Source organism: Pleuronectes platessa, chromosome 23 (genome assembly GCF_947347685.1).
Source record: "Pleuronectes platessa chromosome 23, fPlePla1.1, whole genome shotgun sequence".
NCBI classification, from domain to species: domain Eukaryota; kingdom Metazoa; phylum Chordata; class Actinopteri; order Pleuronectiformes; family Pleuronectidae; genus Pleuronectes; species Pleuronectes platessa.
Window position 1 is genome coordinate 16,065,946 of NC_070648.1, and position 25,767 is coordinate 16,091,712.

The following is a 25,767-nucleotide window of genomic DNA, read 5'->3' on the forward strand; positions in this document are numbered from 1 at the left end:
TGTTAAACATGAAGTTAGGGTTGCGTCTTGTTCTGCTGGGTCTTACTAAAGATGCAGTTAGACTGATGTCTGTTAGGGCAGTTTGTGTAATTTCTTTCTTAATTTTGGTTTACCACAGTAGACTATGTTGATGTTTTTGTATCTCTACAGAAAGAATACTACGGTAACAGAGAACCTGTACAGCTAGTATGTAGTAAGAAATGTGGACATCGTTCTACATATTAATAAAAATATAATATAATTGACTGTATTCACCTGTAGTTTCTCCCCTTAAGTACAGTACATACGCCTTTATGCCATAACTTATTACATTGGCTAGTAGCTTAGGCATGTACATTAGCAAGACACATGTTAACTATATATGTTTTTGTCTTTTGGCTAATTAGCTGTAAACTGGAGGCACTGGTAGCTTAGTACTTTGTTCATCACTACTCAGCTCCACACAAGAGAAGAAAAACCAGCACAACTGGGAGAGGACGTGCTGAATTCCTATTTATATGGATAAACTGCAAAAAAGAAGTTTAGACACTGAGTTGCATCATAATCTGCAGTTAGAACTTCTGTCTGCAAGAGAGTGTCTTCTCATCTCTGTCCCTCTTCACACACAAACTGAAAACCACATGTATTAATCATTAACCATTGATGTTGTGCTGTCATGTTACGTGTTGGTTTAAACATGTCTCATAAACTCTTGAGTGAATCAAACAAACACAAAGTAAAAATCAGTCCTGTTCCTAATAACCTGTAATCAGTGCTGTTTTTTATTGTTAAGTGTAAAGTGAGAGCAGGCCAGAGGGGGAGTAAGGAGGACACAGACTGACAGAGACTCTGACACAGGACCATCAGAGCAATGAGTGTCTGTCCTGATTCTGGAGCAGCAGTGTTATATTATTCAGAGTTCATGTCACGATTTATGTAAGAATGGAGAAATGTCCACACCTCTACTGCTCACCACTGTACAGGAAACAGCAATCACCATCTCAGTTATTGCAGCTCAGGCTTCCTCTGATGCAACTGCTTCAATTTCTGCTGTTGTGAAATTCTGGTGGGTTTTTTTTGGGCCCCATCTCTTATAACTTCAAATAAATGTTCAGGACACGCCTGTCAATTGAGAATGATTCTGATTCACAAACATAGGCAAAGGGGTAAGAACAAAATCAGCTGGCGCGCATGTGTCATGAATCCAGCTGCGATTTTGCATTTGCACTTATTTTCTGCGCAAAGTAATAACATTTCTGTGCACAGGTTAGTGAATGGGGCCCATTGCCAGGGGGAGCTCAGGCCATGAGTAGAACAGAGAAATCTCCTGGCAGATTCTAGACACTGGTGTGGAAGTCAAACATCCTCGAAAACAATCACTTGAAAGAGTGAAATTGGGAACGACTACGATTAAACACGTGAACTCTCAGACAGCTCGATGAGGTGCGCCGCAGGATGAAGTGCGCCGAAGGATGATGTGCGCCGCAGGATGATGTGGGCGCAGGATGATGTGCGCTGCAAGATGATGTGCGCCGCAAGATGATGTGCGCCATAGGATGAAGGGCGCTGCAGGATGATGTGCGCTGCAAGATGATGTGCGCCGCAAGATGATGTGCGCCATAGGATGAAGGGCGCTGCAGGATGATGTGTGCCGCACGATGATGTGCACCGCAGGATGATGTGCGTTGATGATGTGCGCCGCAGGATGATGTGCGCCGCAGGATGATGTGAGCCACACGATGATGTGCCGCACAATGATGTGCCGCACGATGATATGCGGTGATGATGATATGCGCAGCAGGATGAAGTGCGCCGCTGATGATGTGCGGTGATATGTGCTGCAGGATGATGTGCGCCGATGATGTGTGCCGCAGGATGATGTGCGGTGATGATGTGCGTTGCAGGATATGTGCGCCGCAGGATGACGTGCGCTGCAAGATGATGTGTGCCGCACGATGATGTGTGGTGATGATGATATGCGCTGCAGGATGATGTGCGCCGCATTATGATGTGCAGTGATGAGGTGCGCCGCAGGATGACGTGCGCCACACGATGATGCGCTGCAGGATGAGGTGCGCTGCATGATGATGTGGGTGATGATGATATGCACCGCAGGATGATCTGCGCCGATCTGCGGTGATGATGTGCGCAGCAGGTTGATGTCTGCACGACGATGTGCGCCGCACGATCAGAGCTCGTTCACGTGCACCAGCCGGTCACTGACTCACCGGCTGCTTCTTATCAGTGGAATGAGTGAAACCAGAGTTTCTCTGGTCACGGCTGCTCAGAGATCAGTGCCGCAGCTTCTTGATCAGAGCAGAAGCTGCAGTTAGTTTCCACCGAGCTTCATTTTGTCACTTTTTGCTTTCACATTTCGTCAACTAAAATGTATCTTCCTAAGCTATTAGACTGCAGCTATGTTTTTATTTAGTTCAAAATAGGGTACTTCTTATTTCATACATTTCCCACAAATATGGGGAGGACTCAAATAGCCCTCCATAGTTCTGTGTTTAATTTATTTCAAAGTAGGCCTACACCTGCATGTGTGTTTTCTTCTCTTCATAAGAGTTTGGCGTTTTCCTTTGTTGTAACAGGTAAAAATAGCAATAAAATGTCAACAGTTTTCTTTATTCGTTCTATAATTTCATAAATGAAACAAACTATAGTTTAGTAGAGTATAACTTTATATAGAACTTTATTAGATTTGCTATCAAATGTTTTGCGGCTCCAGACAAATTTTATTTGGGGAAGAAGGGGAAAATGGCTCTTTTGATAGTAAAGGTTGCCGATCCTTGCTATAGACCTATGCTAGCAGGGATATCTAATTGACAACCTAAGTACTCCAAGCTAGACTATTATACAGTTGTAGACACAACACAGGGGGTCTCTGGGCCTGAGAAGGGAAGAAAAGGAGTATATGAAGATGTGTTTGGGATCAATAAATGTATCTTGTATCTTAGAAACAACCAAAACAGCAAAGTAACAAGTAAAAGTTGCAGAAAACCAGACTAGATAAACTACCTGCATTTATCATTAAGAGCAACCTTTTCTGAATATGGCCCCATGTGTGTAATGTGTTCAAACGGTAAATGTGAAATGGAAAAGCTGCCTCACAGCTGCAAAATGTTTCAGCGAAGAGCAGATGGTTGTGACACAGCTCCAGAAAGCGCTGTTAAACATGAAGTTAGGGTTGCGTCTTGTTCTGCTGCGTCTTACTAAAGATGCAGTTAGACTGATGTCTGTTAGGGCAGTTTGTGTAATTTCTTTCTTAATTTTGGTTTACCACAGTAGACTATTTTGATGTTTTTGTATCTCTACAGAAAGAATACTACGGTAAAAGAACCTGTACAGCTAGTATGTAGTAAGAAATGTGGACATCGTTCTACTGAACAGGTGACACTCAAATTACACAGACATCTCCCTCCTCTCTCCCGAGGCCCTTGTCCAATTTCAGTTGTTTTTCTTTGTAAATGTTTTCAGATATCTGTCAGCTCAGTGGATGGCGTGATGTTTAGTGAGTGAAAAATAAAAAAATAAAAATAAACAAAGACCTCACTTATTGCTATCACTAAAAGTTGTAATAGTTTAATATTCCCACAGCCCACACAGTGTAGCTGAAAGTGAGCAACAATGTTAAAAGACAAACCTGGAGGCCACATTATATCAGTCTGATGTGAACATTGAAGAATGACTGAAGATGTTAATACAGGACTTGTTACTTGAGGTAACTCAGTCTTGAAAATGTCACTAATAATACAGTATCTTAGCAGTACTCATGGTGACTTCAATAACATTACAGACAGTTATGGTTGTTAGGTGATTATGAGCAGTTTGATCCAGAGGCGCCGTCTTCATCATCAGGTGGACAGGCGACAAAATCAGCCAACATGGAGGCCATGGCATCATCATCCAGCTAAGGGACAGATAGAGGGACAACTGCTCAAACATGCACCATGTGGGGAGTGAGATTTACAAATTACTTTTTGTGTTACTTAAAATACTTGAACAGCTGGGAATTTTACCTTTTTCTTCTCAGTGCCGTGTCCCGCCTCTTCCGCCCTGTGCACTTCCTCTCTCTTCCTTTTCAGTCCTTTGACTTCTTCTCCATCGTTCTCTCCCCCTCCTCCCTTTGTCTCCTGCAGCTCAGTTTCCACTTTGTTGTCTCTGTTCTCATTTGTCTCCTCTTGCTCTTTAGTATTCAGTGCTATTGCGGTTTCGGGCTTTGCAGCTGCCGTTTCTCCTTCTTCGGCAGAAGCTGGTTGTTCCTCCTGATGACAACATGGCTGGTTATCACTCACACTGGCTTCCTGTGCCGTTTCAGCCCACGACTCCTGTTGAGATGAAGATTCTCAGTTTCATGGTAACAACACAAGCTTAATTTGATCAAACCTTAGTGTAACAGAAACAGACAACAGAGGAGGGTATATACTTAGGACCCTGTTAAATACAAAGATATTTTAAGGCCAAGAGAAAGGTAAGGGACGGAGGACCTGCCGTGTTGAGTACATGTCTGAGAGTTTGACTAACCAGATATCTGGACATTTAATTGAGGTGTAATGAGGTGCGATTTATCAGTTTATCGCAGAATACTCAGCAGAGTATGCTTTAAAACCAATGGCTTAGATCATATTAAATGACATATCTAGCTCTAAATTTGTTTCTATGATGCAAACAATGTATGTAGCATATGGATTAATCTGGGATAACTTCACAATTATCACCAACGTCATTTGGATTACTTATACTTTCACTGTGACTGGTACATTTTTTTTATACAGTACAAGATCAACCAAATTATCAACATCATTCTTACTTAATTCGGTTTTAACTACTCAAAACCTTTTTTTAGATCTGTAATAACATAATAAATATTGTTTTCATTTGTGTGTGGTTTCTCATTATAGATATCTACAATTCAGTTGAATTAATATATTATATTAACTTTAATTCTAACGAGTCATAATTCAACATCATAATATCTAAAACACCATTCTGACAAGTTCAAACTTAATTTAAGGTATCTAAAATTCAGTTGAATTTAAGATATCTGATTATTAAATTGAATTAAATTGCAGATATCTGAATCTGGAATTATCCTTATTCAGTTGCAGATGTCTTTAGAACCAGCATTGTACAAGAAGATGAAGCTGGAAAGGGTCAAATGTAGCTAAAATAATAATCAACAGTTGAACCAATATCAAAATAATCCTTAGTTGCAGCCCTATATTGTATTACAAAAAAAGATCACAAATATATTATCCAGGCTAGCAAAAATTTGCTGATTGTATGAATGCGTTGGTCACTGTTTTTACAGTAAAACTGTCCTATCATTAGGTCAAGAGTAGATCTGACAATAACTTGTACCTGAAAGCGCTCATATCACCCCACTGCACTCGCAGAATTCAGGCATACTTGATGTCCCTAAAGTAGAATAGGAGCTCCTTTCCATGGGAAACATCTTCCAGTTTCAATTCGGGAGGCAGAAATTCTCTTTGTACAGGACAGTTTTTTTTGCCATCCACTTATTCGCACACACATTGAGAGTGCGCCTCAATATGCAACACTTCAGCCGATCCCAGATCAATCACACACTGTTGACACAGCCATTAGGGGGGACAGTGGTCAAATTGACAACCCACTTAAATTAAATCATGAGTGCCATTATACTTGATGCCGTCTTCACCAATTTTTTTGTGCACCTCATGAATATTTTGAGAATGTTTCTGTTCATCTCTGCAATTCAATATATATATATATATATATATATATATATATATATATATATATATATATATATATATATATATATATATATATATATATATATATATATATATATATATATATATATATATATATATATATATCATATATATATATATATATATATATCATATATTTTATATAAAACTATCAATGCATGTCCAGGGAAGAACACAACTCTTATCGTGCTGAAAATTAGTGCAGTTGTCATGTGTCTTGCGCAAGGCGTGCACAGAGATGACAGGTTTCACTTATCAATTCTTAATTGTCTACATGCAAGCTATCTTTGCTGAAATAAAATATTCACTATCAGGGAGCAAGTTCATATACAAATCAAGTGGTATGGTTATAGTGTCACACACTGCCCATGTGTGTTGACTTTGATTTTAGATCTACAACTTCTTTACTTAATTACTCGAAATCTTGTAGCCTTTGTTAAGTACTTAAACACTGATGTGATGACATCAGAAGTAAAAAAAAAAAAAAATGTGTTAAGTACCTGTTGATTCTGATTGGTTGTACACTCTTCTGAGGGAATTGTTGGCTCAATCTCACTGGCTCCTTTCTCCCACAAGCTTGCCTCCTGCACACCTCCAGCTCCCCCTTCCTTCTCCTCTGTCTCCTCCCTCTTCTCCAGTGGTCCTCCGGTGACACACAGTATCTGTGGCATGGTAGGGTCATCCATCCTTTCGCTTTCTTCGTCGTCACCCACCCGCGCCTCCTCCAGGACTCCAATGCTCTCCACCTCCTGGACCTTAATCCTGTCCTCTCCGAACAGTACTCTGTTGGTCTGAATCTCTTCTATCCCACCTTCATCATCTCCTTCCACACTGAATCCAGCAATCCCTCCTTCATCCACTGCTGCTTGGAGCACCTTCCCCTCCTCCATCCCCATCTCTCCTGCTCCTTCTAATGGAGGTATGTCTCCATCCCCTTCCTCATCCTCTTCCAGCTCTTCTCCCTCTTGTGCATCATATTCCTCATCCTCCTCAAACTCCTCTCCATCATAGAACTCATCCTCAGCAAAATCACTCACCTCTTCCTCCTCATCCTCCTCCTCCATCCCTTCCTCTTCCTCCTCTTCGTCATCCTCAATGTCTTCCTCTTCCTCCTCCTCCTCATCTGTGCTGTTTATGTTGATGACGGCTGAATCTTCACTCAGTGCATTGGGAGGTTGATGCTGGTGAAGATGTCTACCCAGCTGATTCTGATGCTGGTGGAGCTGCAGACCCATGGCACTGGGCTGGCCTGTCGTGGTGGGCTGCATTAGCATCTGCTGGAGCTGGGGTCTACCAAGCATCGAGTCCCCCAGACTGCCCGGTGGAACTGTGAGAGTGCTAGAGTTAAGAGGTGGAACCAGAGAAACCACTGAGGTGCTGGAAGGAGGGAAGGAGTTAATGGGGGCTGTGGAAGTGGTGAGTAGAGGGGAGGAGTTAGGGAGATGGTTGGAAAGCGAGATGCCATCTACTGTGGTTGGTGCTGCTGTGGTTGGAACCATGGTGACACATTCTCCTCCTGGTAGTGTGACTGTGGAGCCTCCAGGTGCAGCAGAAGCCGAATTCTGGGAGTTTGCTGAGACGGCTGTGTCTTCCTGCTGGTTTTCCATGTTAAGCATCCCTGGAGGAACGATGACTACACTGTCATCTGAGTCACTGGCCAAAGAGATCTCCACATCATCTGCTTCTTCTTTTTCATAACGGACAAACACCGGTCTCTGCCCTTCTAGGGGCCCAAGCCCAGGCTGGTCTGACAGGTGGTGTGCATGTGGGGATAGGATCATGTCTCCTGGAGTAGGGGCCTGGCCTGACAGCCCCGGAACCAGAGAGAGGTGGTTCTCAAGCGAGCCCAGGCCAAGGCTGAGGGTTTGGCGAGTAGCAAAAGGGGGACCAGGGGCGGTGCCTCCTAAAAGGGTTGGCAAAGTAAGTCCAGGGGTAGATCCTTGAGAGGATGAAAGGACTGGTGCGGTGGGTCTCAACGTGAGAGGTGGTAAGGGGAGGGCGATGGAGGGATTACGGGGATGGAGCAGAGAGTTACAGATGGTCAAGGCCTCAGTACAGAATGTAGAGATCTGAGAGGGGAGGAAGGGCACATGAGCAAATAGTCATTAAAAACTGAAATGACTTGACAAATTACATGACATATTGTGTTCTTTAAAAGTTGTGTTCAAATCAATATCTATCTTAATAATTAGTTTGTAGTCAGTTCAACCTATGGTTATCAGATTCACCAATGATTCTGAAAGCTGACTTCATACTACACTACTGACTGGTGATGGGGGACACACACTACATGATCTTTCACCAGGAGAAACCATTGAGTGGTCCGCAAAATCTGTTTAATCACAAAAACACACGGCAGAAGAGACACTAAAAAGCTCTAAAGCTGGTTGCCATCAGTGGTTGTATGATGAAACGGAAGCAAAGCTGAGACCTATAGGCTGGACCATGTACAAAGAGGGCTTTTAATTTGAAACACAAACAGGAAGTGGTCCTGCAGCTCCACCAATAAAATGCTGTCACTGCATCAGTCATGGACTTTTCCTAGTGGCGGTCAATGTAGCGGCAAAGCAATATTCACCAAACTTGAGGCTAACGTGTGTCATAAATTAACAGTACAAGTTATGTGTTGCTTATCATACAGACATATAGAAAATGATTTAAATATAGAGTATAATCTGTTGTTCCGCATAATTATACAGTTTCTCAGTAAATGAAATTACTTGTCTAATAACTATTTTTAATTACTGGATTAAAAAAAGCATTGTGCACTGTGCAGTTTCAAGAGTGTGTCATTGTTAAACATATGCACTTTTTCCAATATTGTAAAAAGTATAATGGAAGTATAATTTGAAATACAATTTTCAACATAAAATAAAATACTTTGAAATAACATATACTTTTTCTGCCTCGACATTCATATTCGACTCAAAACGGCGTAGTTACATTGTGTTTTAAGCTTAAATGTCCGCAGATATGTCCGACAAGGTGCATTCAGGGACCGTCGGAAATGCTAGCTTAGCCACCTCTGGTGGACTTTTAGACTTGGATGCTCGGAAAATCAAACTAAGACATTACTATTATCGCAATTTTAAAACCTTTATTAACTGAGAAAATACTTCATTTGTGGCACACTCTCCCAACTTGCCTGTGATTCCAAAGACATTCTAGGAAATTCTCGTAGCCCTCAGTTTGAAGTGTGGGTCTGATAAATGTCCTTTTCGAAGGCTGTACAGCCAAAAACTTCTCCATCCCTACAAGTATTGGGACACGCGCACATTCAAAACAGAGGGGAAGGGCTAAAGGGCAGGGAGAAGGGGTGAAATGGGATTGGGCCCATAGTCTCCTGGTGTGAACAGTTTGCCCATTTACTAAAGCAAATCGGCCTGTTTTTGGTTGTTGAAGTTTCTCAGAGTACAGTCTTTTAGCTTCTCTCACCTCCTTGCTAAACCTGTATTTAGACTCTATATACCTGACTCTGTCCCAGCTCCTGAACGCCTCTTCCTTCTCCAACCTTAACTTTTTGAGTTTAGCTGTGAACCAGGGTTTGTCATTATTGTAAATCACCCTGGTGCGTGATGGAACACAGCTGTCCTCACAGAAGCTGATATAAGAAGTCACAGCCTCTAGACTATTATCTATTAGATCTATTATTATCTATTAGATAGATCTATTATCTATCTAGACTATTATTATCTAGACTATTAGTAGTAGTCCTGAACACATCCCAATCTGTACAGTCAAAACACGCCTGAAGATCCTCCACAGCTTCGCTGACCCACAACTTTGAAGTCCTCACAACAGGTTTACAGAGTTTTAATTTCTGCCTGTATGCAGGAATCAAATGGACCATGACATGGTCCGAGAGTCCCAGTGCAGCCCGGGGGACGGCGTGATAAGCACTGCTTACTGTGGTGTAACAGTGATCCAGAATGTTCTCCTCTCTGGTCGGGCATTTAATAAATTGTTTATATTTGGGAAGTTCACGGGTGAGATTTCCTTTGTTAAAGTCCCCGAGGACAATAACTAAGGAGTCCGGGTTAGTCCGCTCCACACACAGTATCTGATCAGCGAGCGTGCGTTGTGCCTCTTGCACTTTAGCTTGCGGGGGAATGTAAACACCGACCAGAATGAATGAAGCGAACTCACGGGGGGAGTAGAAGGGTTTGCAGTGAATGAAAAAATATTCCAGATCAGGAGAACAGCATGCCTATAGCCACTCAACCACCACCTCTCTCTGTCTGTGTGTGTGTGTCTGTCTTTTTAGACACAACTGACAAATGTGAAAGTACATAATACAAAATTTGAAAATTTAAGTGGATGGGCAGTTCGGGAAATTTCATCATATGGTGGAATAAATAAAAAAATCGGGGGAAACTGAAACTCCAGGAGAACAGCAGGAAAATCCAAAGTATGAGATGCATATTTGATCATTTATATCATATATAATATATCATTTATATCGTTCAAAATAGATTCAGTATGTTTTCTGGCCCGATTCGCTAGCGGCGAACGGGAAGAAAGAACAGATGCCGATACCATCACGGGCAGATCACGAGCCGGCCTCTCCACTGTGCGTCGCTTGCTGCAGATGTGAACAGCCCAATTGAAAGGAGGCGGACAGCATTTCTTGCTGATGCGCTTCCACATCTGGTGTGATTGCGGTGCGAGTTTGGGTGACACCGACCAGATTTCAAGCAGGTTAGAAATCTGATCGTAATCTGAGATGGCTCAGGGGTGCTGAATAAGGATGATCTAACTGATGCAGCGACTTTGGGAGGTCTTTGTTCATCATCTCATATATTTTTGTTAACAACCACAAGCAAGAACACATACCTAGCAGATATAGAGAATAGTTAATAGTTAATATGAACATTTACTGTTTGAGTTGTGGAAGTCGTGAGAGAAGATAGCAAAGTTGCTGCAGTTGAAAAATCTTGTCTCCTATTTTTTTTATAAACTGCTGGAATTGATGATCCTGTAACTCAAACCAGCCAACACATCTCATGGTTACCGCCTTCAATCTTCTCTTTTTGCCTGAGATTGGTTACCTTGAGGTTGCGGTCGGTTAGTCCCTTGCTGAGGATGGATACAGCACAGGTCAAAGGTGGAGGCCAACAGGGTGATGGGACCAGGACCAGAGCCAGCAATAACCTTAAAGTCCATAGAAATAAAACACTGATATCAACCATTGATACAACCGTTTATAGTCTTAATTTTACTCAGCTTGACTCAGTTTACAACATACAGGTCAAATGAATCAGTGTGTGCACTACAGGTGTGTAGAGAATCTTTGTCCTGTGAAGAAAAAATCCCACACACTGTCAGCAGTGAGTTTATTGGATTAAATGAGCCAAAAAGAAGTGTTATAAACTGGCAACCTGAACTAAATATAAACGCTGATGTTTTGTAATACAGTAATAGAATTTAATACAGATGAAAGGGTTTATTTAAAAAATAATGGTCAGATATAAGTTTATAAAAGTATAAAAGATACTAATACAGTGTCCTTGTAAATCTCTGATGTGATGTGAATGAAGGTAGTACCTGTATAGCTCGCGTCGCGTGAGGGCACTGCTGTACTGCCCACTGACCCCCACTGCAGAATCACATGCAGTGTTGCTGCAGGACTGCTGCTGCTGCAGCCGCACACAAAGCGGCAGCACCACGTCGTGGAGACGCTGTGAGAAAATCAACAGAACTGAAAACTACACATTTTGACTGTTTGCCATTGAAAAGATGATGTGTTCCCTCTGAAATAGAGTGACTACGCCTTAGCCCTTCCCCTTCGATATGCGCGTTCACTTGTAGCGGTAGGATGTCCCAATACCTCCAAATGGAGATTTTCCGACCCTCACAATGAACGTAAGGATTTAAAATTACGATAATGATTGTAATATCTTAGTTTAATATAATTTAAATGTATTATGGTCACTTTTTTCATAACAAACTTACAACAATAAAGATCGTGAGTGCGCCGGCGTTAGCATACTAGCATTTTTTTTTGCATGATAGTCCTGTATTTTTGCATAGTCTCATGTCGCATTCCCCTTCTTTGAAGACACACGATGCACTTGATTGAGCCTACGTATAGCAATGATGTTACTGAACTTAACTGTTCCTCTAATAACAAAGCATCCTGGTAGGGTTGCCTACAGACCACTGCTAGCAGCCTGAAGCTGTGTGCTTTTGATTCCCATGTAAAATAATCCAGAGGATTTCACATCTCATTGATTCACCTGCGTTAGCATGGATGTTATTTGGATATTATGGATTTTTCACTTTAGTAACTGCAAAAAATAGCATTGGTTTATTTAAGATCACAATGGCATCCCCGACAATTTTCTGGACTGTTTACTGACTACTGATGATGTGTCCGGTTTTCGCGATGACTACTGATGATGTAATGGCTTCTTGAAGGGCTGTCCCAATTTGTAGGGGAATATTTAAAACCACAACCTTTTGTGACTCAGTTTCAAAGGGCAAGATAACCCTCTGAAACAAGGGGTAGGGCCAAGGGGTGAAATGCGATTGAGCCTAACTGCTGTAGTGTTAAAGCACCAATTCTCAGTTACAGTTAATATCTGGCAAAAAAAAAAAAAAATTACCACGAACAACAATGTAACACTGACATTTACCTTGTGTATATCATCCTTTAGCAGTGTACCACTTGTCAGTATGATCTGTCTCAGTGCTGTGAAGAAGAAAAAATCTCTGATTTACCAGATTTACAAAAAAGCTATAACATCAGATTTTTTCAGTCTTGGTCCAAATCTCACCTCTGAGGGCTGAAAGGCAAGTGTCCTGATTGGCTAGAAGGTCTCCTTTCCTCTGAAGTGATGACCCGCCTGCATCTGCTATGACCAAAGGCTTCGTCCTCCGAGGGCCTGGTTTCCCTCCAGGAACCACATCAGCTGACAGACCAGCCCGGAGCTGTAGGAACCGACCACACAGAAAGACATATGGACTGAATACTTGGTGCTTCTTCCTTTACATATGTCGATGTAGAAACCTGCTGCTACAATCTATACTGCTGCTAGATAATATTAAAAACTAATTAATTCTTACTCAAAAATACATGGTGCCCATATACATTTAAACTAACTTAATGGAAAGTGAAGTCACCTTGACAGAGTCGACCCCTGGTGTGATGTCACTGAGCAGGTGGCTAAACAGGAGTTCTGAATGGCCTGGGCTTCCCTGAAGAATGCTTGCAGAGGCCCCGGCCACCTGGATCCAGAGCTCTAAGGTTCTGTACACTGACACCCGCATTGAACTGTGGAATGAAAGAAGAGACATGAGAAACAAATCCTTCTGCCATATCCTCATAGTCTGAAATTTTTCATAAACTAATCCTCCTCCACCCGAAACCGTGATAGCACCCCATCTTTCTGATACATGATACAGTATTTTTGCTGAATGCTGTTTTTATTTGAAATAACGTGGAAAAGTTCACGGCTTCTTCATGTCTTGAGTTTGTATCCTGTACATCAGTCAACACAAATATCTGATTGTATCAAAGCAGTCATCTTGGAATAAGTGTGTTATTATCCATCTAATAGAAATAGATGCCATCCCTTCACTGTACTACCGAAGCAAGTAGCAAATAGTAAAGAACCCAGTGAAACTTCCCTGCAATAAACCCTCCTGTCATAAAGTTCAGTTTTATTATGAATTGGTGTGTTGATTGATTCTGACATTTTGTTGGCCTTGGTGGATGTATTGTTTGTTATTGCATTATACAGTAGGCGTAATAAGTAATACGTTTATATTACAGTAAATGTATAGTACCTACTGCCCAACAGACTACACTATAGCCCGAAATGATTTTATGCCATGCTTTTTAATAACCAATAGATGTCACATAAGCAGACGACTTGAAGCTGTTGCAGACCCATTTCTGAAACGTGTACATGAGGTGGAGTGTGCTTTGACATGCATTTCATGTACACCAAAACAAACTTTGTTTTATATAAAACATTAGCTAAAAAGGTCAACTGACTTTCAGTGAGAACAAATCACTATGAAGTACTGTCCGGTTGTGATGCTAATAAATAATGTTGCACTGCCATTAGTTTTAATCTCAATACGGCTTTAAAGGTAATCCCAAAATATTTAGCAAGCGATAGTTTCAAAATAACTGATAACATACCTGATTCAGTAAATCTAATTAAAATTGAAAGGTAGGATGCGGACATGATATATGGAGGACCATACATGACTTAAGTAAAAATAAATACAGAAATAAATGTATAAATAAATACAGAAATAAATAAATAAATACCTTAATAACAACAGAAATGTCCAAATAAATGTCTTAAATATATTTGCACATTTATTTATTCCCTGATACATTTCCTTTTCATTTGCAGTGTCCTTATGCTAATGATAAAGGCGGGCCTAACCGCAGTCTCATGCAGGATTGGTCACAGGAGTGTAATGATCCAGCCCTACTACTTCTGCCTCTCAATGCTGACTGGTGTCCAGTGGCTGTTTGCAGCGTTGAGCCAGTTCACACTTAAAATGAACTAGTTCAAGTTTAGAGGGTTAGTTCAGGTTATTTTTTATTGGGATGATTTAGGTGTCAGTAGTCCTGACTGTGAGCGTCACGTATTCTACTGAGCACAAGGAGCGAGCCGAGATCAGTAGGATCAAATATGGTCTCATGTAACAACAGAATAGGAGTTTTGGTGCCTGTAATTTAGATATTGGTTAATGTAAAAAATAAGAGGTTGATTTGTACAATATAAAACAAACCGATCACAGGCGGTAGTGCTGCAGTTACCTGTAGGCTTTCTGCTGTCCTAGATTGGCTTCATGTAGAGGTGCCCAGGAAGACAGGGTTTGAGAAAACAGCCTCTGTAGAACTACAGTGTATTGAACCATGCCGCTACGTACACTGTAATATACACACAGAGCAGACAAGAAGCTACACATCAATTCCACTGTTTCAGTTAACAATTGTATCTCCTGCATGCTTGTATCTTTGAAATGATTTGTCTATCGTACTACATATACATTTGTGAAGAAAAAAAACTATATGAAAAAATTTCAAATAAAAAATCTCAAAAAGTGTGTGTTAATGCGTGTGTCTGTCCACACTCACACTGTGATGAGAGCTGATAGGACCTCCAGAGTGTTGGTGTGTATGATGGGCAGGACAAGCATCCTCACACTTCCGTCTCCTGTTAAATTCTGGCACACACACAGTCAAATAAGAATAATGATCCAAGCCATTTGTTTCACAGTCATTTACCAAAATGTATGAAAATACACTGGCTGATGTTGCAGTGCATAACTTGCAGTTTTTCCCCCATCATGCGTTTAGCATTAAATTTAGAGGCGATGTGCCTACCTCAGATCGAGCATGTCACAGGAATGCCTTAGTGGCCTTTCTGTTATTATTATTAACAATACAATTACTGGGCAAAATGATTTGATGGATGACTTTGCGTCAAGGAAGGCAAGTCAGGACAGGATTTAGCAGTTATGGAATTTAGTTGAATATAAGTGTGCACTAGTATTTTGTTCAGTTTTTGTATTGTGTGATAGACCAGGAGGATTTGTGCAATTTTATTTTATTTGTGTGTTCTTTTCTGGCAATATATCGTGATGTATAGGTAATTTGATTCTCTATTTTATTTGTATCTATATAGTATATATCCTTTTTCGCTCACTTAATCATTGGTATTTATGATTGTTGTGACGTAAACTATATATTTCTATAATTTTATATTTCGCTAATTGTATGGACAATTGCTCCAAATATCTTAATGAAAATGACTGTTCTTAAAGAGTTGTTGGTTAGGTGCTACAACTCCATCCTAGGGGAAACACTGAATTATATTAATTCATAATTATTCTGTGAGTGTGTGTGAGAGCATTTGCACACTCACTATGCTCTTAGAGCTGACAGCAAGGGCTCGGCACACCAGGTTGAGAATTGGTCTGACAGGCAGACGTACAGCTGAGGCTGGATCCACTCTGAAGGACAGGTACAAGAGAAGAACAAGATGAACACCTGGAACCCAAAACACTTTACTGCTTTGTAATTTTTTTTAAATTACTATTTTGTAAACTCAAGTCAAAATTTAGTTCTTTATAAACACTACACAGCATGATGCTTCTGCCCTTATAATGCACTACAGTACAGGTACCCACATATTCACCACAACCAGTTTTCTTTTTTTCTTTTTGAAAAGTGTCTACTATCAAGTAAGTACATAGATTCAGGAGCTTTCAGGTTCTGCTATCTTAAAAAGAATCCAAGATCAAGCATTTTTACCCAGTCTACAAACTGTGGTATGTTAACAGTTTTTATTTAGTAGAGATTAGGTCTGATTAGAACTTATCAAAGTGAGGCCAGTTGTCTGAACATTGAATGTGGAAGATATGTTGCTGATGATTATTTCAAATGTAGTAGTTAGTGCTGCCACCACAACAAATGAAATTATAGCGGCAGAAGATATTTGAATACCAAAAATATTCTAATTGCGGGACAGAATAATAACCAAAAAGATTGTATTGTGGTTTAGGTGATGTGACATTTTGAAAGTTAGATTTCAGTTTGACATTGTTTGTGTTGTACCTTAGTGTGTGTTTAAGTGCCATACAGAGAGCTGTGTATCTGTTCTGGAGCTGCAAGAGGAGCAGGGGATCGGATTGGTCGAGATGAGGAAAGGCCAGCTCCACCCCCGAACCTTCATATTGCGCAGTTCCATCTGTATCAACAACAAGCAATCAACTCTTAGCAACCAAATCATTAAACCAGGGGACAACAGATGAAGAAAATCCAACAAACATGTTCATAAAATCTAACAGGAGTTCTCCATGTGGTATAGCGATTGATTTACTTACTAGCGGATATCTGCATTTCATTTTTAAAGAATGATAAAAATGTCAGGTGTGTAAAAGCATACATTTCCAGAATAGAGAGATTTAATATAGTCTCAGTGATGGCTCTGTATTACAAAAGGAATGTTAGAGAGAATAAACTGTTTTAACTGGGATGCAGCCAATGTCAAATCATCTCATCTTTGGGCCTCATCACTGCAGATATTAATGAAATTTGGGTTGCTGGCTAAGTCGTATGAGCAACCTATGGAAACAAAACAAAATTTGGGGGGGGGCACTGAATTTGACTGGTCATATCACCTTTAATATAGGTCACAGGTATATGGTTCTATTATTTAAAAGCTTTTGTCCAGCTCCATATCTATCCTACTAGTATGCTATCAATTTATTATAATAGCATTGTTTGTTAATAACAGTAACAAGTTGAATAGCAAAAAAAGACATATTTAAAAATTGTTTTCCACAACATTAGTTTATAAAGAAAGTTTGGTCTTTGGTTTTCGAGCTGTTGCTGAGATATAACTTATCGTAAGTGGCATCGCATCAGTAGTTATATACAATGTTGTTGAAGAGCAGTTAGTGACCAGTGCATGGTCAGGCACATGCAAAATATCAACTGCACTATGTTGTCGATGGGCTCCCAGTAATTGTATCTTTGCTCAACATTTTTTACATCTATCCTGTGCCAGGTTCAACTACCACTAGGACCATGTCAATCACAAGAGTATCAGGGTGCTATTGGGATTTTTAAATGAAGATAGTCCATGGGAATATTTAACTTTATAATCATAATTCTCTAGTGATGGATATAGTCTCTCCCAACACATCCCATTCACCAGTTATTAACATGAAACCACAAAATAATCTTTGAGGCAAGCAAAGACAAGTGATTCCAAAAATCACTGACTGGTTTAAGACACATTCAGTTCATCATTCTAAATAATCATTAATAACTTCACAACCCCCAGCAGACAGATTATAACGGAGTCATCAGCAAACCTTATGATGCATCCATTGTTAATATTTATACATCTGTCACCAGATGACTTGTTTGTGTTTGAATGGGTTTGTCTGTCTCAGTGGTACTGGTAGCCATGTTGTCGGTGGAAATACTTTCTAGTGGTGTTTTTGAGCGAAAATCTGTCCAATGGGAGAAGCCAGACAAAATGCAATTCACCCAACCCTGATGAGGAAGGCTCTGACTATTATCTGTGCTCAGGTATTGAACATCAGTTAAGAATATCCAGTTTTCTCTATGTCTGTGGTTGGGTTCCTGGAGAGTATACAACCTACGGATGCTGCTGTGCTCTATGGGACTTCCAACAGTTGGGCTAGGGTTAAACCTGGAGGTCAATGACTGACAGGAACTGCCACTCATCCTAGCCAAAATGGCTCTTCGTCATTGGAGTTCTGTGTTGTCATGAATTGGCCACAATGAAAATTATGTTTAAGCATAGTTCCCAAAGTGTATTTGGTGCCAGAAACACTAGGCCGTAGACTTTGTGGTCACACGTGTTTACGTATGTTTCTTACTCTCAGATGAAGAGAGACAAATGAATCAGAGCGGTAGCTGGGGCTGAAAGCTGAGCAGACCTTTACGTCAGAGGGAAAGTGAAGGCCTGACCAACGCCCCTGTCAGCAAGGTCTGAAACTCCCATCTCAGAATAACTTTGTTTCCTGTATCCAATGGAGGTTGGAGCAAGAGATGCCCATGCTATGTTTACCCTTAAACGTGTGTCTCTGTAGGTTATTGTTAGGGAAATACAATGAACTCAGTTTCATACAGTTAGGAACAGATATGAATTGAACTCTGGCTCTACAGAGAAATTCAGCTTCACTGAAAGTTTTACCCATTTCTGATCCTTGGTAGATCTGTGCCAACAGGCCATTGGCTGATGCCAATAAGCAGTGAATCTGATTGGTCCAGCCGTCAGCTCTGCCAGCACCCATCCCTCTGTCCAATAGACCCCCCAGACAGGGCAAGCGACCATAGCACTGACAACCCATCTAACAGAACAATAGTCACAAAGAAAGAGGGTAAAGGAATATTTGTGCACATTAGATATATGGTAAATGGTTTTGTATTTATATTGCGCTTTTCTAGTCTTGATGACCACTCAAAGCTCTATACAGTAGAGTTTTTCATTCACCCATTCATGCAGTGCATCTATTAGCAGCACTTTGTTGTTCTATGGGGGGCAATTCGGGGTTCAGCATCTTGCCCAAGACACTTCGGCATGCAGATGGGGAAGACTGGGGATCGAACTGCCGACCTTCAGGTTGCAGGACGACCCCTCAGCCACAGCCGCCGTAAATATACATATATAACATATTTAAAAAATGAGAGGGGGAAACACTAACCACTTGTGTTTTCTTGTTTGTACTGTCCATTTTGGAGAGGAAATAGGCTCCTAGTTTGTCCTATAAAAAAGACAGCTCAAGTTGTTTTCTTCATATGACAGAAGTGAAATAGATACAATCTTAGTTACCAACAAAACATAAGTCAAACTTTATTAATGGTGAAAAATAACTCCTTCATTCCAGTTTTCTTTGTCTCCTTGTATCTTACCCGGAGGGATCCACAGGCTCTGGGGTAGTAAGTCATGCAGGCAGTCATTCCCTCCATGGCTGAAATCTCACACTGTGTTCACAAGAAGAAAAGGGAGAATAATGCAAATTTGGTCTTAGTTATGGGGCTGAAACAATGCTGGTTACTGCCGAATTAATCTCTTCATTACTCAATCAATAAATTTTAGCTGAATCATTAAAATGTCAGGACACATTGTTCAAGGGGATATCTGAAGAAGAGTCGAAGAACATAAATATTTTTAATGACGTAAGAAAGGAGAAAAAAACAGAAGGGTTGCAAGTGCTCACACTAGTGAAGCAGGGACAAACATCTTATATTATTAGTTTATAGAAAAATTAAGTACAAAGCATTATTATAATACATTTAATCGATTATAAACAAAATGTTAAATAATATTTAGAATAAATAAGATATGTATGTAGGCTATATAAACAAATTGGTACCTAGATTGCCTTATATCAAACTAAAGATCACATACAGCGTGGCAGCAGTAAAAGGTAGGGAATGGTATGACAATTTCATACCACCATTTCTTGTGATCGAAATGATCCTGTTCATCAATATTATCACAATATTGTTAAATTTAGGGGTCAAGCCATTTGGCTTTTTCCAGACCATTAGCAATCAATGGGACTAATGATTGATATCTTCGACTGATGAGTAAAAATTTCAATCTGAAAAATTGAATTATACCAACTCAAAACACAAAGCTACTGGAACATAGAATCTATAGAGTCTATAAACTGTATAAAGCAGTAGTTAATGCCTTTAGTGTAGACAGCAACTCATGTGGTTTCAAAAAGGTTTATATGATTTTGACCAACCCGTTTAAATCGATGAAGATAGGTTTGATTAACAAAAAACGCTCTGCTAGCAATACATCTCAACATCACCAAACAATTTATTAACATGCCCCTAAATAGGGCTGAATGATTAATTGCATTTGCGATAAAATCGCGATATGATAAAACGTGATTTTCTAATCGCAACGTGCGCGATTAAAACTTGCGAAAGAGAGTAGGGCTCTGGGCTGCTCTCCTCACCCGCAGCCAGAATGCCGCGGGACCACAAAACTCCTCTGATCCCGAAGATAGTGAAGCAAGCCTGCATCACCTACAGGGACCTAAAGTCTTCGGCCGACGTAGCGGACACACAGAGCGAGCTCATCTCGCCGGTGACCTCGGTGTGGGCGGCGGACCAGAATATCACTCCCCGGAAAAGCAAGCCGAGATCCGGGGCGGCGGGGCTCCAGAGCCCCCCGGTCACCTACATGCACATCTGCGAGACGGAGGTGTTCAGCAGGGGGGTGCTCCTGCTGAGGCCCGGCGCCTCCATACCGCTGCACGACCACCCGGACATGAATGGGAATCTACGGAGCTGCTGATCCGCAAGCTGCCCTTCCAGCGCATCCAGCTGGCCCGCCGCATCCGCGGACACAGAGCTTAAACTGCTGCTGCTCCACTGACTACAACAACGCCGTATTCCTACACTTATAAAATGCAATTCCATGTGGAAGTAATCAAAGTATTCAGAATACGTTACTCAGATTAGTTAATGTAACGAAATACGTTACAGATTACATATTTGGGTACGTATTCTGTAACGGAATAAGTTTTGAAAGTATCCTTCCCAACACTGGAAATGTTACTGACTTGGGAGCAGTAAGACACCTATAATTTAAAAAATGTTTTTCTCAAGATGGTAATTTTTGCACACAGGTTTTAAAAAGTGCACGGCTTGTGTTTATACTTACAATGACTTTGATTAAATTACTTAAATGCACACCGATTTGTTGTTCTTGTTTCTGTAGTGAGCAGTTAAGTAAAAATGTGGGAAAGAATATTGTTACAGTGAATGTATCCAATATTGTGTTGGTCATATTTAAATCATTCATTGCGTTTTTTTGGGAGGGGGAAAAAAAAAAAAAAGAGGATAAGATGAAAAAAATCGCAATTAGATTATTTCGTTAAGCCCTACCCTAAAACAGAAAAACTGAGTAATAGACATTAGAACATCCATGAGGGAGTATAATTGAATTGCAAAGCTTATACTTGGAAGGCTCACGGATGTCAGGAAATAATTCTGAAGTAGACTGGAGCATCATCACTGCACAAGCAAACAGCCAATTCCATACAGGCATGAACAGGCACTGTGCTCATATATGTAATTCTCAGTTCTATACACAAGCCTTTAAGTGTCTGGTGCGGTTCGCACCTGGAAATAGTGTTAATGCATTGAAATACCAATGCATATGGTTGTTAGCCTGAAGATAAACACACAAGTCCAACATCTTGTGCTCTCAGTTCACCTGCAACTAGTGCTTGGCAATTGACCGAAAAGGATTCAAAAATGACATTTATGACCTCTCAGTGACTTAATGTTGCTCATGTTGGTTCTCCTACAAGGAACTTTTCATTTTCACTGATTCTGAAACAAGGACCGCATCAGTTTACATCCTTTTCTTAGACCATAGTCTCTCTCAGCTCCAAACCAGTGGCGACCAAACGTGATGTCACCCATTGGTTTGTGAATTGCTGTTTTGAACCTGAGAGTTTCGAATTTGATCAGCGCCATCTTGGTGATTTGTAGCCAGGCTGAGCCGGACGGTACCATAATTGGACAAAAAGGAGGAGTTAGGTCTGACCTCTGAACTCTAAGAGTGTAAACCTGCCAACCTACACCGGCTACTGACCACACCGAACTGAGCTGAGAACTAGCTAAAAACAGTCTAACTTCCAGTAGGACTTCCCCTTGCTTTCTCCATGACTTTTGGAATAAAAGGATACTTTTTACAGTGCACATTCTTTTAACTTTATAATAATAGCTACACTGCCCTCCTTTAAAAAAATATTTATTTTTATATTGCTACACCAGCGTCCTGTCGCATCTGTTATAGAAAAACCAAGGGGAAGTCTATGTAATAAAGCTGTGGAGGGCAGGAGTGGATGAACCCGGTTAAAGAGCCACAGCCCGCTGGGTTGGCTTTGAAGTAAGTCGAACGGGCCCGCAATGAGGTAGAGATTATTTCATTGGTTGACCAGTGGTCAACACTGCACAAAAATAGTGAAGGAAATCCGTGTGAGCAACAATATATCTGAGTGCAAGCACACAGTTTGAGCAGAAGCAGAGCAAATGTATGTGCAAACAGGGGCTATTTGAGTGCAAGGGCAGGGTTTTGATGAAAAGTAATAAACAATCTGTACATCAATTCAACAAGTCATGTTCTCAAACTGAAAGACCACGCTCTTGAATAAAGAAAGGAAAAAAGCTCCATATGTTTTAATCTGCAGAACATGAAAAGACTGTCTGTGTAGATCTATTGGACATGTTATAATGACAAATAATGCCCAAGAAATCTGAGCCCATTCGGCCACACAGTGGCGCTATTACTTGACTTCAAATTTCACACAAAAAAATGCCTCTTAAGGCCGGCGCATGCTTCTGCAACTGCGTCTGCGGCTTTTCACGCCGCTGTTGCAAAGGACTCGTTGTCATTCATGCTTTTCCAAGCAATGCGCGTGTTACAAAGCAATTCCCCGCCAGAATACTAGGCAGAGTAACGTGTTTTGTCGAAGACGACCTTAGAGACACCTTCTTTCTTCTTCGTCGACTGTTTGTTTACATCGCCACTGCGGCTCCTCATAGCATTTTTCTGGCAGACAAATCCGCCAGTCAGTGACGGGTTATACAAGTGGTCATACTTTCGGATCTCTTTTGCCAAACCCTCTTCTATTTGGTCCATATTTGTTCTTCTAAATCTTCTATTGTTTCTGCCGGTATTATGTGGCATGAAACTTGAAGTGCGACTCCGGTAAGGATGTAGTAAGCAGACTAATCACATCCCTTGCGGGCTGCGTGAGGCTCGCGGAGCTTTAACATATAGTTAGACAAATTGGGCGACGCACATAAGAAGGAATAAATAGGCCCGGAAGGGCGCTTGCGGGCCCGTGAAAATGCCGAAGCATGCGCCGGCCTTTAGACCATAACTGTCATAATGGATTTTTTCTAATTTGCATACATTTGCAAAAAATTTGAGGACTTTTATTATCGTAGGTTTCCCTGAGTCCTGTGAGGGAGACCCTCCATCTTTCTTCTGGGCCACTCTCCCCAAAACACTGAACTTGCCTTTTCCAAGAGGGCTTAAAACTCGAACAGGCTCACATCTTTCTTTCCACGATATAAATTTATGTCGATGATGTCATGTCGATATAAAGTTGATAGGACTCATCACATCCATGTTTTGACAGACAACACAAATAACCAATGATAATGAGAATAGCGCCGCGCCAAACCAATCATGTGGTTGGAATTACAGCCACGTCATCTTAGGTTGACACACACAAGAGGAGCCGCAGCACACATGCTAATGTTTGAGCTCCTGCATAGAGGTGGACGCTCTTTATCCATGTAGTGACTGCTCATATTGATTCATGTTTTTTCCGCTAAGCACATTGTTTTAGCGGGTTTCCATCGCTGAATATTTATAACAACGCTGCTTCAGGACAGATGCTCATTTAAGGTCTGGTCGTCCTGTGTCAGAGTCTCAGTTCCCCTCTGACCTGCGCTCACTTTACACTTCAACAATAAACACCATCAAGTTATTAGTAGAGGGATCATGTAGAGGGACTGATGTTTACTTTGGTTGATTCTCTAGAGTTTATGAGACACATCTTTAAACCTGCTCCACAACATGAGGCATAACGTGACGAGACCAGTCAGGAAATCAGGGTTAAAGAGACGGGAAGGTTCCGGGGTCCTGATTTGAACCATCGATTAATAACTTTTTTGATCAGTTTGTGTATGCAAGCAAGTGCATCCGCTCCTTCCACTGATTATGACGCAGCGTGCTGTATTAACTTCTTTGTTGCAGAAGAAGCAACGCCATGAACATAAATATGAATTCAGCAGGTTTTTCTAAAGATGAGATCCAAGTGTGAGTGATTAGAAAACATCAGTCACTTGTTGACCAGTAAATTGACTAGTGCACCTCAGTGCAGTGACGCTGATTTAAGATAAGATAAAACCATTAAAATGCAGCTGTTACAGCAGCAGCCCCTTCAGAATGAGCAATATAAAAGGCAACAGAATATTAATTTTTTATTTAAATTTAAAATGCAGAGTATGTACATTATTTAACCCTTTTCACTGTAGTGGTTTGTAAAAAAGAAAATGTATATAGTGCAGTGGCACAGGATGATTGTACGAGCAAGTAAAATCAGTTTTGTGCATAAGAAAAAACGTTTTCCACATCGCCCAGCCCTAGTCCCTGATATGTAAAACTATTCACTACATTGTTCCCTCACCTCTGTCTTGAGTCCCAGAAGAGAAGTCAGGATGCCCAGGATGGAGTTGAGTCCAACTTCCCTGGCCAGCTCTGCTAACTGGGATGAGTAGTGTAGCAAATCCTTCAGAATGTTCACTGCTAGCTGAATGGTTTGAACTGGAGCCTGAGACTAAAGGAGAACATCCAAAGACACAGACAGATTTTTAGGCTTTCAATTTGGAACAATTCAAGTTTTATGGCAGACACAGACTGAAAGGACTGGACAACAACAAAAGTCTGTGTGGACATTTGTGTCCATGGATATTGTACCTGTATGACCTGCTGCAGGGAACGCAGCCAGGAAAGGCAGTGTTGCTCAAACAGAGAACTGGAGCTGTCTTTAACCAGCATGGAGAGCAGGCAGAGCCCTTCAAACCTGCACACACAAGGTATGCCTCAAAAACATAGCATTCAATAATCATAGGACTTTTGTTGATTTTTTCCTTCACATCAGTAATTATCACAACTGTAATGCCAAATGTCTGATACAATTTTACTGAAATGATGTACCTCAAAATTAAATATAATTCGATACCAAATCTATTTATCACGACTGCACTGTAGTAATCATATACATTAGTGTGAAAATTCTTAACAAATCAATTGACTTTCGTGTTTCACAAAATAAATGAAATTAAACTTTTGCCATTTGATGCACAAGATAGCGTCACTTCAGATACAGAACACTGAAAATAACGCTAATGCATATACTGACCATGTGACAGAGTATCCTTACAGCGTTACCAGTGTTAAGGTTACCTTAGCAATGACTGAAACCTTAAGACAGCTGACGTGAAACATTATTTTTTCTCACCTGGTCTTGCTCGAGCCCAGCTTGGCATTGCTAAAACCCACGAGACCCCCGACGGCGCTCGCGCCCTGCAGAAATAAACACAGGCGTTAACTATCAATACGAGCAAAAACACAGTAAACAGCCACATAAACCTCTGTGCCACACTGTGCTACTGTAACCTCAGATGCCAGTTTAGTGAAAAACAAAGCCTGTAGCAGATGCTACACAGCGACAGCGGGCTAACAGGGAACTCGTTTTAGGCTATGAGCTGCTCCGGTTTGGCCACTACCTGTGTCGGGAATACGCCATGTTCTCTGTAGCTAGCCAACAAAGCAGGTAAATATTCTGGACGGTGTTCTTTCAGAACCGACACCAAACCCTCGGTTAGTCGCATGGCAGATGAGCCATGCTGCCAAGTCGATGTAGCCATTTTGCCTGTCTGACCGGCTGACGTAATCACTGTGCGACT

General features: G+C 41.0%; 1 protein-coding gene across 1 annotated transcript; it reads right to left on the minus strand.

Annotated features, from left to right (window-relative positions):
- Window positions 1-3,548: 3,548 nt before the first annotated feature.
- On the minus strand, window positions 3,549-25,741 carry pelp1 (proline, glutamate and leucine rich protein 1). Its single transcript, XM_053416384.1, has 19 exons — window positions 25,588-25,741; window positions 25,320-25,384; window positions 24,776-24,881; window positions 24,486-24,635; window positions 19,162-19,233; window positions 18,954-19,013; window positions 18,443-18,599; window positions 16,327-16,459; window positions 15,635-15,722; window positions 14,845-14,933; window positions 14,524-14,637; window positions 12,864-13,014; window positions 12,518-12,671; window positions 12,377-12,432; window positions 11,286-11,419; window positions 10,790-10,892; window positions 6,242-7,810; window positions 4,002-4,310; window positions 3,549-3,892 (listed from the first exon to the last, which is right to left on the minus strand). Exons 1-19 carry the CDS (start codon window positions 25,726-25,728, stop codon window positions 3,800-3,802), a joined length of 3,744 nt encoding a protein of 1,247 aa, XP_053272359.1. The 5' UTR covers window positions 25,729-25,741; the 3' UTR covers window positions 3,549-3,799.
- Window positions 25,742-25,767: the final 26 nt, after the last annotated feature.